At 40.5% G+C, this 18,571-nt stretch overlaps 1 protein-coding gene across 1 annotated transcript; it reads left to right on the plus strand.

Annotated features, from left to right (window-relative positions):
* The first annotated feature begins 6,496 nt into the window (after nucleotides 1-6,496).
* LOC140234468 (allatostatin-A receptor-like) lies at nucleotides 6,497-18,133 on the plus strand. The gene is made up of 2 exons (XM_072314512.1): nucleotides 6,497-6,501; nucleotides 16,897-18,133. The coding sequence occupies exons 1-2, from the start codon at nucleotides 6,497-6,499 to the stop codon at nucleotides 18,131-18,133; spliced, it is 1,242 nt and encodes a 413-aa protein (XP_072170613.1).
* Nucleotides 18,134-18,571: the final 438 nt, after the last annotated feature.

Raw genomic sequence — 18,571 nt, forward strand, 5'->3', positions numbered from 1 at the left:
TCTTGGTCCAGCAATCTTAAAGATTGCTTTTTTCCCCTCTGTATCAGGGTAAAATACCCCCGACTAAATACTGGTTTAATAGTGATATAGACAGAGTAGAGATTAGGGTTAAAGTTAGGTTAAGGGTTAAAGTTTGGGTTAGGGTTAAAATTAGGTACAGGATTGGGATAATGGTTAGGGGAAGGGGAAGGGGAAGGAGAAGGGGTAATTGTCCAGGGGGTAACTGCCCTAGAAACGATGCTTCTTTTAAAAATCTAGCAATGTAAAAGACATCAACAGAACTTTATTCGCCAGCGATGTGTCTGGCACTAGCATTATATGTCCTTATATAGCAACAACGGAAGTTGATAATGCTGTGATCCGCTAGAACTCAGAAAGTTACTGGACATTCATGCACGTACTAGCGAAGTAAAACTCGGAAAGTCAAACCTCGTCAGTTAGTAAAGTCCCAGGTATGACTATGGGAACTGTGAAGCAAAGAAAAATGGAGGAAACTTGAATAGAAATGGCGCAACTGTGGAAAGCTGCAGACGCACCTAAAGTTGTTCTGCGATCAGAGATACTGAGTGAACTAAATGTATCTTGTATCCAGAGCTGAACGGGTCTGTCACACCATCAGACTCATGAAAGACTGTGACGATAATCACAAGTAACTGCCAAAGTCGCCAATCGACTTTTGAATCGCAAACAGTCATCTTCATTGCGTAAACCGTCGATGACAGAGTCATGGCCAAAAAGTTGAAGAAAAAAAGAAATCCTAGATAATTTCTATTACAATGTTATGTAACCAGAATCTAAAGCTGTCACCTCTTCCACACCGGAAACCGTCCAACATACAACTGCAGATGAAATCCTTCTCCTTCTCCATAAATTGCCTCCCAAATTCTGCCCATTGGATCCAGTTCCGACTATTCTCTTGAGGGACTTCGCACCCACGTTTGCCCCGATCAAATTGTTAACCCAATTGAGCGAGCCATTGTACCCTTACCGTCAAAGAAATTCAGGTGTAAATAATCTTTATTGAAAAAAAAAAACCCTTCAAAGAATCACTGAAAAGTTACCGTCCTGTATGCAATCGTCCGTGTTTGTTAAAGATTCTAGAGAGAGTTGTGTTTTTTAGACTTTCAGACTATTTGCTGCCCAGACTTGGTCTATTTGATCCTCTACAGTCGGCTTATCGCCCGCACCATGTGTGGAGACCCTATTGATGAATGTTTCTAGACAAATTTTAAGGGAAGTGGACTACCGATCGGTCACAGCAATGGTTTTGTTAGATCCGTCTTTGGTATTTGAAACTGTAGATCACAGACTACTCTCGTAAAGTCTTGGTATTCAGGGACAGGTTCTTCAGTGGTTTAAATCATACCTATCCCATCTTTCACAGTCTTCTTTTTCGTTTAAAATAGTCTCACATCTTCATCAATACTGATTCCTGGATGAAGTCTAGCTCGTGGCTCCTAAACCACAGCATTCATGAATTTATTCTTTTGGGCTCTAAATCTCACTTGAACAAGTTGGATATCGATTCTATTTCCATTGCAGGAACCTATATCCCTCTTTCAATAGTTATATGTTACATACTTACATAGTTATATGCCTGATCATATCACCAACATTTCTAAATCAGTCCGCTATCAATTATGCACCATTGCCTTTATTCATAAGTACTTGACTCGCTCTGCAACAGAGAAACTTGATCGCTCACCTATTTCTTCATGCCTTGATTTCGGTACTGGTCAGCTTTTTATGTAGGGCGTACCAAACTTACAATTGCCCAATTACAAAAACTAAAAACGCCGCTGCACACATCGTTTCTTTGTCAAGCAAACGCAGTCAAATTACCCATATCATAAAGAGTCTTCATTGGTTGTCTGTATATGCAGGAGCGCACATTTGTATTAGGTTTAAGATACCTCTCGAGCCCATCATGTCATTAAGGGAACATGTCCTCATTACAATGCATGTTTGTTTGGTCATCATGTACCAACCTATATATTGTACACCGTACGAACTCTTCGATCCTCAATTTCTGTTGTTTTTATTTTCTTTTCTTATTTACTATTTATTTATTCATTTATTTTTTATTTATTTTTTTACATATTTCGCTTTCTAGGAAATCTTGGCGGGGGGGGGGGGGGGGGAGGACGAGCTTTCACTTACGCTTGACCAACGCTGTGGAATTCACTACCACGTGAGATGAAAGACTTAAACTCCATAACGTCTTTCAGGAGGAACCTTAAATCCCCCTTGTTGGACAGTGCGTTTAGAAGACAGACATTCATGTCTTCTCCTTTTTTTCCTTGTTCTTTTTATGATACAAGTATTTCCAGTGGTTTTGCTTCGGTGTAAAGCGCCTTAAGCATTTAATCACAATGAAAAATGGCGCTACGAAAATTGTTTGTAATGTACGTACATTGTATGTACATGCAGGCATACAAGTACATTGTATTAGCACGAATACATCAATATTATGCGCACACTCAGAAAATGCATAATTCCGTCGGGTATCAAGGCTTTGTTTTCTCATGCAGTTCTTAATATTGTATGTATTATGTACTTGTACCACCACTCTTTCTGAAAAGATATGTTTCGGTGGCCCGGGCTACCAAAGAAGAAGAAGAAGGAAAAAAAAGTTGTGTCGAGCCTTGTATTGATATATGTATGTAGGCCGACGTACGTGTATATCTATGTGTGTGTGTGTGTGTGTGTGGGTGTGGGTGTGTAAGTGTTTGTGTGTATTGATGTATGTAGCATTTCCTCCTATACAGTGAACTCTCATTTTAATGAACACGGTTATAATGAAATTCTGGTTACAACGAAATAAAATTCATGCCGCGACATTATCCGCTCTACGTACAGTGTATGTTTTTTATTGTTTATTTGTTCGGTTACAACGAAATTTCGATACACTGTATAACGAAAGAAAAGTGCCGGTCATGAGGTCTTCGTTATAACGGCAGTCCACTGCATGAGTAATTGTCAATTACAGAGTATTTTCGTTTACTTATTCACTGGTTTAAGGTACCCCCCCCCCTTTTTTTGGGGGGGGGGGGGTTGACTTCTTTCCATATCACCACGTGAGAAAAGCTGTGTCTCTTTAATCTGATTAGTATATTTTCAACTGAAATCAAATCACGCTGCAAAATTTACAGGGGTTTAGAATACATTGTATTCTCTGCTGCAAGTAAGTACACTGTATCTTTTCAGAGGAGAGTCAGACTGACATGACTCCTGATTTAACGTTAAGGTAAACATCCCCCTTTCTCCTATCCAAGATATTTTCACACCTTACAAAACAAAGTAATGCATATACACAAACTGCTATAATCTTAATGTGATGATTTATTACACTTTCATGCTGAAACCACAGAAGAAAATAAGACTTTAAACTGCATTGTATACTGACTCAAAACATAAACGACAAACATGCTAAAGCAAAGATCATTTGGAAATCATCTATTCAATTGATTGGTTTGAATAGCCATTCCTTTTACAGTAAGCATCAGACCCGTAAAATTCACATTACACTCTGATTGCCTTGACACATGCACTATATAAATCGTATTAATATTGGAAAGATAATAAGTGAGCGGATATGGCAGGTTACGGATTGCCTCAGTAGCTACGATGCTGACAAGTGCATTGTAACAAGCCCTACAGCTCTCATCATAGAAAGCGCTTTCATGGTCTTTGCTGCAACTGCAACTCAAAAATCCCAGTCTCCTCTGACATGGTACAAAGTAGAATAATATGGGTGACAGGCACACATAATGACTACGGCACGACAAAGTACTGGCAAGTTTAAAGCCCTTTCAGGATTACGTCAATTCACTGCTCAATGTTTCTTGCAGACTGAGAAGGTTGCCTACAAAACAGAAACATTCTGGCTTGATGTCCACATAAAGTGGAGGACCTTGCGTGCATGCTACGGACTCCCACATGTTCCCCCTTTGGTAGGTACAAAAATGTCTGCTGTAAGTTAGAAGCCGACAAAAGATCAATCATATTGTGAAGTTTCATCAGAAGAATAAGTACGAATGAGAGATGAACCACACAAGTAGATTTCATAGGAGAAAATATTAAGTCGTTTTACTTGTACTTGCTTTGGTGCGATCAGTATGCTGTTATTAATTTTGGAACATTGACAGTGGGGTAAGCATTTTTTAATGCAAACGTAAGCATTACAAGAGAACTGACTTCACTTACCTTTAATAACCACACTGGTTAATCACAGAAAAATAGAAAAAAAAAAGCAAAATGCAAACAAAGAGGATTCCTTGAATGTAAAATGCCAAGATTGGAGAGTGATCCATTAAAGTTAATCTGATAAAAAAAGCAACATCTTAGAATTTCAACATTAAAAATTTGACTGAAATCGGATGAAAAATAACAAGTTACGATATTTTGAAGTTTTGCTAATTTCTGCAAAACAGTTCATGTACAGTGGATATGAATATGCAAATGACTGAGCTAACCATGTCACAACCTTACAATCTTCCACTGATCATGCACAAAAAAAAAAAAAAATGACGAAAATTCAGTGTTTCTGTCATTAAAGTCTGATACATGATGTTATTTCAGGTTGAATAACTTCAGAATAGTGATCAGTTAGATACACCAGGATTTAAGCCTCGGGCATAATTGCGTTTGAATGAAAAACTTGACATTTTAAAATTTTATGTACAAACTATTTGGCAAGTTGTGAGGGGATGACATGCTCACTTTGCCATTTGCATATTCATATTGAAGAGCTGTTTCCTGAAAAATTAGCGAAACATCAAAATGTTATAACTTCCTTATTTTTCACCCACTTTCGATCAAAATTTTACCGTTGAACTCGTAATATTCTACTCTTTATTATCAGACTGATAAATGTTTGGACTTAATATTCTCCTTTAATATAAGAGTAACAAAGTGAATCTTGCTTGCCAACAGTTTATCGTTATATCCCTGCTCTCAGGGTTAAACTCTGAAAATTTTTAGTGAACAAGACATGATTTCAAAAGTGTAAATGATACGTTCTTAGATCACCACATAATTATGACCATTCAAAGACATTCACTTCGTAATTCTTTTTTTTTTTTAAGATGACTAAAAGATATGTTACGGTTATAAAGGATTATACTGAACTTATTAGTACTGTACATGGTAAAACTGGATTTCTTTCCACATTCCCTGAGCATGAAGGCAATACAGATCATTATTTTTCTTAAACTATGCAATGTAGCACATGTTAGTAGTGTATCTTTAATAAATCAGTCCAACACAGTATTTTCTGTAAACTACACTCGTAATACTACTTCCGTATTTGTCGTCTCATTGATGAATTTGGCAGGTCAACTAAGTATTAGCATATCTTTGTGTACATAGACAAGGGCTATCAATGAAAGTTTGATCAAGTTCAAGTATTATTATCTTTTTATTTTTTTTTTCAAAAATACTGCTTTCCAATTATTCATCCTGAATAATGCTGAATGCCCACAATCAAAGTGCAGCAAGTGAAATTGGTCACCTTTGTCCTAGCCAATGTGTGTTTGCAGTGATTTGATTATAAAATCATCAATGCATGCATAATTATGACTAACGTATAGCTTGCATACTATATTATAATATCATGCCAAATTGGAATTAAAACATGCGCTTCATCGCACTGGAACATCTAACTTGAGACCTCAGTGTGCAAATCACTGAAACCACCACACGCCCACAATGTAGTGATAATGATAATAATAATAATCTTAATAACAAATATGAATTTATACTGTGTATAATCCAATTCGTAGAGCAACCAAGGCACATATTGTATATATTATTATTATCCGGTGAATGGATACATTATTTCCCACCAACTGACAGTGACATTGCTCACTCCCCACTCCCTGGGGATCATTTCAGCCAGTCGCCATTTTAGAGGCGCGCACATGCTGATCAACCAACATAAACATTCTCATCCTACCGGGTATCCATTTATACTCCTGGGTGGAGAGCAGCAACGTGGATAAGGTGCCTTGCCGAAGGGCAAAATGTGTTGGGCTTCGCATGGGCTCGAACCCTCAAGTCCATACCACGCTCATGTAGTTCAGGGACGAGCACCTTTATCCACTTGGCCACGACACCACCACAATGGATTGCGAGAGGATAAATAGAAGTGACAGATCGGACCTCATGTTCAACTTGACCTTACCACATAGAAAGACAGGTTGAGGTATATTTTGCCACTAACCCTCTCTGAGCCACAAATCTTAACATCCTATTGAAAGTGTATGCAATCATTATGTGACCCACTACAACAAAAGGATCCAAAATTCTGGGGAGGTCGATTTTCTGAAAATGGCATGACATTATTCCCTTACTCTTCCGCTTTAATGTTTGAACACGACTCATAAAAGTACTCGGTTGCAGAGTGTGATGGAGAACCGTGATTTGCCTTGGTGAAACCAGGGTGGGATGGAATGAAAGGTGTCCATCCGGGACACGAGAGTTGGAGTTGGCAAACATGGCGTGAACAGCTGTAGTCATTTGGTGCTGATCCAAGAATGTTTTGTCGGTGTATGACAGAAGTTATGTCGGTGCTGACGGGTGTTCTGTTGGTGCATGACATGTGGGGAACATGTCTGGGAAATGAACATACAAACAAGCCGTCTTTTGGTAGTATTTCGGTGTTTGGTACATCGGGGTCTAGGAACACTACCCCCTGGAAAAGCACCCTCCGGATAACTACCACTGGGGTAATAACCCCCCAGGACAATTACCCCCTAGGGCAACTACCCGCCGGACAACTACCCCCACCCCCCCTAGGACAATTACCCCCTAGGGTAATTACCCCCTAGGACAACTACCACCCGGACAACTACCCCCCTAGGGTAATCACCCCTCTGGGCGATTCACCCTTAGGACAACTACCCCACGGATAACTACCCCCAGGATGACTACCCCTGGATAACTACCCCTAGGATAACTACCCCCCAAATAACTACCCCCCGGATATCTACCTCCTGGATAACTAACCCCCGGATTACTACCCCCTGGATAATTACCCCCCGGATAGCTACCCCCTGGATAACTACACTCCGGATAACTACCCCCTGGATAACTACCCCTCGGATAACTACCCCTGGATGATATACCCCCCGGATAACTACCCCCTGGATGACTATCCCGCGCAGTGGCGTAACTACGGGGGGGCATGGGGGGGCACGTGCCCCCCCCCCCCAATCCGCTTGTAAAAAAAAAAAAAAAAAGAAGAAAAAAAGAAGAAAAAAAGAAAAAAAAAAGAAGAAAAAAAGAAAAAAAAAAAACCTACCAAAATGGTAATTCAAGGGTTAGTAAACTGCTTTTGAAATCGACATGAAAGGATGATCAAGAAAAAAGATATTTTTCTAAGATTTCTTTTAACCATATAATTAAAGAGGTATTATAGTGAAACATTGTTCAAAAAGCCCGGAGACGACAAAAGATTGTGATTCAGTGTGATTCCTGGTTGGCATTTTGAATACAAGCAGGATGTGCGCAGTGTACTCAGAACATCGGAATGGCAAAAAGAGTCGCTGCAATGTTGCGCAATGTGATGTTTGATAGGTTGTACACATTTGCTATCAAAGCTTGATCATTGATTTTGCAGTGTTGCTTTTCATACTAGTCTATATTAAAATGCCTTGCATTGCCAATAATAAGACTTGACCTTGGCTATTTCCTAACTTTTCCATCTATATGAAACACACACACTCACAAACACAAAAAAAATTAGGGGATGCTCTATACAAAGTGCAGATTTTGGACATCCTTCTCCCGCTTGGTCACTTCGACGCCCCCTCGCTGGTCATACCTCCCCCAATCATAAACATGAACCGACACCCTTGACTACCAGTGGCGGATCCAGGGGGCGCACCGGGCGCCCCCTCCCTCCAAAGCGAAAAAATATATAATGTAGCTACAAACGACAGTTTTTGGACTGTGTTAATGTCAAAATTTTCAAGCTCGCTCGCTTCGCTCGCTCGCATTTAATCGTTATGCAATTCTCCTGATGCTGCTGTCAGTAATTGCCAGCAGTTGCGCCCGGTGCGTCCCCTCCCCTTAATTTCCAAAGCGAAAAAATATTGCTACAAACGGAAGTTTGGGGACTGTAAGATGTCAAAATTTTCAAGCTCGCTCGCTCGCATTTAATCGTTATGCAATTCTCCTGATGTTGCTGTAAGTAATTGCCAGCAGTTGCGCCCGGTGCGCCCCCTCCCCTTAATTTCCAAAGCGAAAAAATATAGCTACAAACGGCAGTTTGGGGACTGTAAGATGTCAAAATTTTCAAGCTCGCTCGCTCGCATTTAATCGTTATGCAATTCTCCTGATGTTGCTGTCAGTAATTGCCAGCAGTTGTGCCCGATGCGCCCAGGCCCTCTCCTTAATTTCCAAAGCGAAAAAATATAGCTAAAAACGGCAGTTTTGGGACTGTAAAATGTCAAAATTTTCAAGATCGCTCGCTTCCCTCGCTCGCATTTAATCGTTATGCAATTCTCCTGATGTTGCTGTCAGTAATTGCCAGCAGTTGCGCCCGGTGCGCCCCCTCTCCTTAATTTCCAAATCGAAAAAATTTAGCTACAAACGGCAGTTTTGGGACTGTAAAATGTCAAAATTTTCAAGCTCGCTCGCTTCGCTCGCTCGCATTTAATCGCTTTGCAATTCTCCTGATGTTGCTGTCAGTAACTGCCAGCAGTTGCGCCCGGTGCGCCCCCTCCCCTTAATTTCCAAAGCGAAAAAATATAGCTAAAAACGGCAGTTTTGGGACTATAAAATGTCAAAATTTTCAAGCTCGCTCGCTTCGCTCGCTCGCATTTAATCGTTATGCAATTCTCCTGATGTTGCTGTCAGTAATTGCCAGCAGTTCGTCGTGCGCATGGCAGATTGTCGTTAGCGCGCTTCCGTGCGCATGGCAGATTGTTGTTATAGCACTTCCGTGCGCATGGCAGAATGTTGTTAACCCTACGCGCACTCCCACACTCTAACGACAATCTGCCATGCGCACTCCCACGCTGTAACGACAATCTGCCAGGCGCAGGGAAGCGCGCTAACGACAATCTGCCATGCGCACGACGAGTTGTGCCCGGTGCGCCCAGGCCCTCTCCTTAATTTCCAAAGCGAAAAAATATAGCTACAAACGGCAGTTTTGGGACTGTAAAATGTCAAAATTTTCAAGATCGCTCGCTTCCCTCGCTCGCATTTACTCGTCATGCAATTCTCTTGATGTTGCTGTCAGTAATTGCCAGCAGTTGCGCCCGGTGCGCCCCCTCTCCTTAATTTCCAAATCGAAAAAATTTAGCTACAAACGGCAGTTTTGGGACTGTAAAATGTCAAAATTTTCAAGCTCGCTCGCTTCGCTCGCTCGCATTTAATCGTTATGCAATTCTCCTGATGTTGCTGTCAGTAATTGCCAGCAGTTGTGCCCGGTGCGCCCAGGCCCTCTCCTTAATTTCCAAAGCGAAAAAATATGGCTACAAACGGCAGTTTTGGGACTGTAAAATGTCAAAATTTTCAAGATCGCTCGCTTCCCTCGCTCGCATTTAATCGCTATGCAATTCTCCTGATGTTGCTGTCAGTAACTGCCAGCAGTTGCGCCCGGTGCGCCCCCTCCCCTTAATTTCCAAAGCGAAAAAATATAGCTAAAAACGGCAGTTTTGGGACTATAAAATGTCAAAATTTTCAAGCTCGCTCGCTTCGCTCGCTCGCATTTAATCGTTATGCCATTCTCGTGATGTTACTGCCAGCAACTGCCAGCAATTGCGCCCGGTGCAACCCCCTTAATTTCCAAAGCAAATGTATATATATATATATATATATATATATACATACATATATTATTATATATAGCTACAAACGGCAGTTTGGGGACTGTAAAATGTCAAAATTTTCAAGCTCGCTCGCTCCGCTCGCTCGCATTTAATTGTTACGTTATGCAATTCTGATGTTGCTGCCATGAGGTGCCCCCCCAATGTCTTGACCCACGGTACGCCACTGATCCCGCGGATGACTACCCCCAGATAGCACTATCAAATAATACATTGTTACAAAAAAAAAAAAAAACCAACAACTCCAGTGAATTCAAATACAGATACAACTTAAACAATCACTGAATATTACCGATGCCCCACCGTGACCTGATGGTGTTAGCTCATCCAGCAAAACTGGTGATTGGATTTATGTTATTTCAGAAAAACAAATGTATTATCATGGTACCATGGCAACACATAGAACTAATTATCCTTACCAAAATCTCAATGCAGAAACCTGACCAATGGAGTGGGCAAAACACTGGTAATATATATATATATTTTTTTTTTTTCTAAAAATACTGTTTCCGTGACAACACATTGTCTAACACCGACAAATGACGATGGTTGCTCTACGATCGGGATAACTACTACCCTCATTAGTACCCCTGGTATAACAACTACTACCCGAAAGTTAATACTACCCTTGGGAATTACTACTGCAATCTTCAAATTTCCCAGTGCGATACCCTCCAGAGCAATCCCAGGGCTAGCTCCGAACAACTTACCTCCACGGCTATTCCCCACAGGGCAACTATTTCCCCCCTCCCCCGACAACACCCCCCCCCCCCATAAATACCATCAGGACAATTTCCCCAAGACAATTACCCACCAGATAAACCGGGTGATTACTCCCTATAGAGCTCTCCCACTAATCGTGATAGCCTACAACTACCTCCGAACATCAAACTTCTTACCACATATCAGATACTTATCACATTCGACTTATCACATACCAGACAAAGAATGCAATCGTTCCGGACATTATAGATTGCAGTTATAATCCTCAGTGTTAGGGGAACAGATACATTTTAAGTTTGGATTTAAATATATTTTTTTTTTTTTTTTGGTATATAGATGACAGTTGCCTCATCTGAATAGGTAGCAGATTCCACAATTCTGGTCCAATAAAGGAGAAAGCACGATCACCCCATCCATGTTTTCCTCTGGATATTTGGAGTAACAACACATCTGATGGTGAACGTAGACTTCGTGTCGGATTGTATTTGGGAATAGAATAGGTATACGGGGAAAACGGTTTAAACCGATTGATGTACTATTAACAAGATCATAAAAATGAATTTATTTATTTATTTTTTTTTTTTTTACTACAGGAAGCCGATGTAAGAACGGATGATTGGTGATAAAGTTATGGAATAAAACTTAGTATAGTAAAAGATAATAACCGGGAGGCAGAATTTTGCAACCGTTTAAGTTTTGTGACATTTTTTTTGGAAGATTACTCAATAGCAAATTCGAAAAACCCAACCGAGAAGAAGCCAAAGCATGATTAAACATATCAGCCATGGGCGTAAATCCCGGGGGGGATGGGGGGATATATCCCCCCCCCCCCGAAATGGAGGAGGGGGGGGGGATGGCCTGTACAATCATTCCCCCCCCCCCCTGAAATTTGAGGAAAAAATGGAGAAAGCAGAAATGTGATTGTATCAATTTTGGCATATTGCATGACGTTCGTAAGCCCGCCTTCAGACAGGTAACAGAGCTGAACAGTGTTCTATCTTGTAGGATAATACATGTACATCATTTTCTCAAGCGCTCGCTCGCTTCGCTCGCTCGCTCGCAAAGAAAGTAATATCGACATAAGGTATATATGGTCCAGACGTCCAGACTTTCTTTATGGAAAATTGTCCAAATACCGTGAGAACTATATGCACCTGATCGTTGAATTGCAATGATAAACATGCAAAAGCTCCGCTACTGGGCCCCTTTCGATAGACTTTGTACACTTTTGAGAGTGACCTATTTCATTATAAATTATCTTATCAAAGATTGTGCAGCAGATCTTTCACCTACCAAAAGCTCCGTCATATGCAGAGGCGTCGATGGGGGGGGGGGGGGGATAGTTCCCCCATAAAAGTATTGGGAACAAACATATTATATTGCTCCTCCTCGTAACTCCCGAGATGTGGAAATGTTCTTATTTTGTTGATAGAAAACTGTCTAAATATTTCACCCAAAGATGGTTGAATTTCAATTCTGAAAATACAACCCCCCCCCCTCTCCGTGTAAGAGGGGGAAAGCCCTAACCCCTTCCATACCCTCCCCGTTCAGTCCTTTTTCCTTAATGCACTTTAGATTGAGACAGATTTTAAAAGTGAGCTTAAATGTTTCATCTAGAGTGTGCACCAGGTCTGTTACTTCGGTTTAAAAAGATGTAAAAGTTCCGTGGGTGGGAGGAGATATCTAGATACCTTTAATTGACGGAGGGTTACCCCCCCCCCCCTCCAAAAAAAGGGGGGAGGGGAGGGGGAGGGGGAGGGGAGGGAGAGGGGGAGGGGAGGGGGTAATGGCCGGGCGGCCAAGTACCATCTAGGCCAAATGAAATTTTTGGGCACTGTTTTCATGTCAGTCTTATAAAAATCACTGGTCTCAGACAATACAGTGAGTCCACAACATGAACAGTCTGTGACCAGCGATCTTGTAAACCACTATCAATAGGGCTATATTAGGCCTATATTTGTGAAGATTGTCAGTAATGACAACTTTCATGAAACGGTGTCCAGTGTTTCATGAAAGTCGACAGCCCTGACAAGTTGTCAGTCTCTGACAACTTCGATAAAATTCTTAGTTTTGATTGGCTGAGAAGCTCTCCCTGACTGTTATGGGGATTGTCAGAAACTGACAACTAATAGGCCTAAATACGGGGCTGGCAACTTTCATGAAACGGTGATCAGCTTCCCGCTTCCAGGGGCGGATCCAGGAATTCTGTAAAAGGGGGGGGGGGGGATAACGAATATTTCTGGTGCCACTTCCGGGTTTCATTTCATTTTCCCTTTTTATTTCCTTTGTTTTTTAACGAAAATAAAGAGGGGGTGCCCCCTGGATCCCTCCCTCATCCGGTCCTATTGTCAGAGGTAAAGAAGTCAGGGGTAAAAATGTCATAAACTTACATATTTGATAGAAACAAAAATCAAGTATTTTACCAAAAGGCTGGGCGTACATGAGATCCATAATTTCTTGTCTTAAAAGAAAAACAAAATCGCCCTCGTGCGGGAGGGTTATAACCCCCCCCCCACACACACACACATTTCCGTTAATTTCTTTGTCAGCTTGTCTTATACTTTCTTGACAAAAACTGCTTGATATAGAAACAAAAAATAAATATTTCACCAAAAGGATGCACCCGGGGCCCATTTCATTAAAAAAAAGAAAGTTGATATGATAACAACTCTTGTGGAATGGCAATTGCCATAGTAACAACAAGAATCCAGCTTCCTGATTGGCTGTTGCCATTGGAAGTTGCCATTGGAAGTTGCCATTCCAGCAAGAGTTGCCATCCTAACTTCTTTTATGAAATGGGGCCCAGATTGGTCATTTTCGCTCTTCAAAAATTGATATTAAAAATGCAGTCAATCTTTTCGATGTTACCTTGAATATGAAGGGTAGGGCACCTGCTTGAAAATGCATTATCTATTTTATAAGGAGGGACTGAGATGACATCCGCATCATTGCTCCGACCGACGATGTCAGAGCTAACACACTCCACCACCTTCATCGGAAATTACTATTTTAGACACTTCCCATGTTTCAGGTGCACAACAAGCAACGGTAGGGGGATGCAGCACTCCCCTCGCACTGCGGGAGTGTAGAGCCACTTGGCACTTTATTTCTAAGGATTTTTTTTTTTTTTATTAGGCAATGATCTTGAATAAGATTTCATGGGTACAGGACAGCTTTGTAGTTGTTCTTCAGTTTGGTTCCAACATAAGCAAGGATTAATTAGGAGATATTTCCAAAATAGAAAACATGGTTATGTTATTTTCTGTTCAAAAGAAATGACAAAAAACGAAATGATACATAATAATCAATATAGTTATATTCATATAGAAATACATATAGAAATATGGTAGATGATTTGCACATGCAGGCCTGAACGAACAATGATGAATATCGGGAAAATGATTGCGAAAGTTTAAAGTAATTCTGTGCTTCTTTGCACTAACAAAAGGACAGCAACCTTTTGACTTGATATCGTTGGAAGAAAATAGGGTTAAGAATGCGTTGGAAACTAACAACAACGACAAAATAAATGTATCCGTTCCATAAGTACAATTACACTATGAAACAGACACACAAAAAAACAAAATATGGAAAAAAAAGAAAAAAAAAACATCTTGATGTCGATATACTAGTGAAAGCTCTCAAACATCGCTATCCAAGGTATGCAAGGCTGTGGGCTATAAAATGCCCTATCGATCGTACGATCTTGTAGGAGAAACTAAAAAGTAACTACGTTGATATTAAAAACATCTGTGCACCAAGATTTCGCCTCTGTCGTGAGCGAGGTTTGACCCCAATATCCCTCTTATCTTTATATCCCTCTTGTCTCACTAAAGCTTTTCTCAGTGTGTACTTTCACAAATCGATTTAATGGATTCATTTCGTTGGTGTTTTTTTTTTTTTTGCATTTCTTTCCTCCTCCTTACCCTTTCTCTTTGTTGCCTATCTACAATCGATAAACTGTCTTCATATTTTTCATTTTGCCAAGGACATGGTCTCCCCTCTCCCTTCTACCGCCGTTAAATGAAATCGATAATATTTTCAAGAAATCCCAATAAAGAAGGATTCAACAGTGTGTACTGATAAAATTGATACTGAAACTCCCTTAGATTGCATTAGCGTACTATTCCTGAGACCATTCAACCCCTCTTTTGTTGTGCACGATGCATCTGCGCTGCACAAGATGAAGAAGAAGAAGGAGAAGAAGAAGAAGAAGAAGAAGAAGAAGAGGAAGAAGGAAAAAAAGGACGCATGAATAGACAACACAGAGATTTTGTAATGGAGTATTGAAACTTTGAACTCTGTCATTTGTCCGGGTATCAACGTATAGTTATCTCTCCTTCTTTTTTTTTTTTTTTTTTTTTTTTTTTAGTGCGGGGGGGGGGGATGATTTACCCTATATGCTTTGAAAATACTTTCATATCAAGACTTTATGACACATCAACGTGTTACAAAACAGCAAATACTATCATGAAATATGACTGAATGACTGAATAAATGAAATGAAATGAAATAAAGAATGTATTATTCTAACCTTTTAACAAGTATTAAAATTATGAGACTTTTAATACACACAAATTTTAGCTTGACCAAAGGGTATCACCATGTACGACAACAATAATGTATTTTAATGGAGACAGGTTGACAATGACTTTGTCCGTGGCTTTTCTTTTCCATCCCTTGTCCTTTGCAAAAAATAGTAGAGCAAGTATTATCGCTTTGAGTTCCCGTACTGCAGTAGTTCAAATCCACATAATAAACTGTTCTCAACTTCTTATAAAACTGCAGGTTATTGTGGGTACCATTTATTGTTTGAATACATACAAACTTGTGTATCACGTATATCAAAAAACGGAAACAAATATGGTATACTTTTTGTTACAAGACAATGTCCATCGGATAGCTGTATAATAGGGTATAAAAAGGAAATCCGTGTGTGAGAGCCGCGTCACACCCACGCACATAAAAGGATCCAGCTTCATTCATTCATCGCAAAAAAAAAATAAAAATAAAAACAGGGTATAGATAACCAAGTAAAGTGGTCCGACCCAATCACCTACAACTGGAGCTCATGGCAGAAAAGCAATTGCAGATGAATATGGGCTATCTAGACATCTTCTCAAATAGAAAATCAATCAATCAAACAAACAAACAAACAAACAAACAAGCAAACAAGCAAACAAATCGGATTAAACAACGTGATGCAAGAATCCGTTCATAAAATAAAATGCCCCTTTTGCCATGTTACGTAAAATTGCCATACACGTATTGCATCTCAGCTTGCATCTCTTCTCTCTCTCTCTCTCAAAAAAAAAAAAAAAAAAGAGCGAGAGAAAAGAGAGAGAGGGCACTAATTTCAACGGAATGACTCCGCTCACTGATGAGCCGTCATTGGTTAGATTCATTACACATGCGCAGGTTTATGGAATACCAGTTTATAACCTCACTGGTTGACAGCTTTAGCTTCACTTTTGCATATATTTCTGAAAAATTAAATAGGGTGAAGAACCAAAAGGCTGCTTACGCGGGACGATAAAAAAGCAGTTCAACACAAGTTGTGTAAAAGTAAGTATCATATTTTTGTCTTTCCGAATGCATGTGTGCACATATCTGTAATACATCAACATAGGATGTTGTCAGACCAGACTTCAATCTAAACTTAGAACAGCTAGAACAGAAAATATCTACGACTTGTTAGGAATCAGCTTTATTCTACGATCGCGATAGCTCAATGAGTACTATAATTATGTATGCGGTCATTTCATTTCATTTACAGAAATATGATTCCTGTGAAGCTGCTACCAGTAATATTACAGAAAAAAAAAAACCCAGAAGGTCATCTAACTTTTGATATGGTGAAATAGCATACCCTCCTCGTGCATGCATAGCCGAAACTTCACGCACGAATTTATGCGTTGAAGTTATTTCATCAGCATGATTAGTTCTTTTGGGTAATATCTTAAAGAAGGAGCATTTCAATTCAATTCAATTTTATGGGGTGTTGTACCATTGGCTTTCTGGGCTCCAGTACTTTCTTGGTTGGACTCTCTATTGTAACGTTATTATTTCCGAGAAGCACATACTCCCTTCTTTGGAGCGTGAGGTTCCGACTCGTATAGTAAACTCCATCACTAAATAAATTTCCCAAGCTTGTAATTTTGTAAGTATAATGCATTTCCACTTCCATGTTTCTTTGTTTTCCAGGGCATAAACAGACGATGACCTTGTCTGTCTTTACTAGATTGACCAGCATTCGATTGGTAGGCCTAATTCTGCTTTCATATTTGGAAAAAGGATGTAGCAATTCTATATTCTCCTCCACATCTGCGACCGATAGAAAAACAGAGAGCATATTGTGGAAAACCATCCATAGCGACGCATATTACGATGTTACAAAGTTTGAAGAAGAAGTTGCAACGCAGGTGACTGCAGGAGACTTCGGGAGCAGAGACGGCTGGACCTCGCCCACAGAGGTAATCTCCTCATCTTCACGAGTGGTATTTCAGGACTCTGTGGATCCTTCCAGTGACGCATTTGGGTCTTATATCAGTCCTAGTGTCAAGACGTCGCTTGGATGGTCCTGGAAAGCCACAATTTGGTCGTGGTGGTTGATCCTTCAGATGTTCACCGCCACGCTGGGTATTGTGGGCAATTCCCTGGTGATCATCGTCCTTTTCACCAGAAGAGAGCTCAGTCGCTCCACAGATACTTTGATTGGTGCTCTGGCTGCGGCGGATCTCCTCGCGTCTGTGTTCATGATACCACTCCCGCTGCCAGTCACGGTCCCTTCGTCCGTTCTCGGACAGCTGTACTGCAAAGTAGTGTATACCTCCATGTTTCTGTGGGTGTCATTCGATGCGTCAATTTTCACTCTAACGGCCATAGCTGTGGAAAGGTACATCGCTGTGGCTTATCCTTTCCATTTTAAGCATTTAGTGACTCGCAAGAGGGTCATCATTGTTATTGTTGCGAATTGGATCTTGGGGTTCATGGTCACATCTTTTTTATTCAATGTCGCAAAAGTTGATAAATCTTCGAACAACTGCGCTTCCGTGTTTCCTTCTAAAGATGTCCAAATGCTCATTGGAACGATTTTGTTCTTAATGCTCTTCGTTATACCCGCCTTGCTGTCTCTTACCATGCAGGCAATGACGGCCCACGCCCTTTACCGCCAGTCTTGGGTGTTCCGTAAAGAGGGCAATCAGGAGGGGCTATCGAACCCATCGGCTAGACATCTAGCAGCCAGGAAACGCGTCCTACAGATGCTGTTCATTGTGGTTCTCGTCTTCATCGTGTGCTGGGCGCCATCGCAATGTGTCTATTTCGTCTTTAACCTCGGATTACTCCCAGACTCGTACTGGTATAGTCCATTAAACAACGCATTAGTCGTCCTTTCCTTTGGAAACTCCTGCGCAAACCCGATCATCTACACCGTTCGTTACCCAGAGTTCCGCACGGCAATCGGAGAGCTGTTTTCCGCAAAGATAGGGAAATCTAGGGCACCGTTATTCAGTGAGCGGACAGAGGGGAAACCTGTAAAATCTGTAGAGAGTCTATGTTCGAACTTGATGTAATGTAATATTTATGACATTGGTAAATTTGTTCATTTTATGTAAAATTAAATGAAATCTTTTTCAAATAAACATTAGTATATAAAATGATATAATGCTCGTCATTTTAGCGTTGACTTGCCAGCAGACGGACATCAAATATATGTTTTGGCCACAGCTTTTTTATCGATGATATGTTTTGGTGGAAATATTAGGCTAAAAAAAAAAAATTATTGTGTACATTGATTTTTTTGTTCCTAGTCCTAAATTGCGAGGAACAACTCCCGGCTCTTTGCACTGCTTTGCTTGACACGTTCTGCACAAAGTTATTTTTTCTCTTTCTATGACAAAAGGCATCATTTTTTGATATGCATCCGTAGGGACCGCTAACTTTTACGAAAATGATTTGCTGAAACATGCTGAAGTTTGGATTAGAATTCAATATGTCGTGTACAGTTTTCG

Source organism: Diadema setosum, chromosome 10, assembly GCF_964275005.1.
Source record: "Diadema setosum chromosome 10, eeDiaSeto1, whole genome shotgun sequence".
NCBI classification, from domain to species: Eukaryota; Metazoa; Echinodermata; class Echinoidea; order Diadematoida; family Diadematidae; genus Diadema; species Diadema setosum.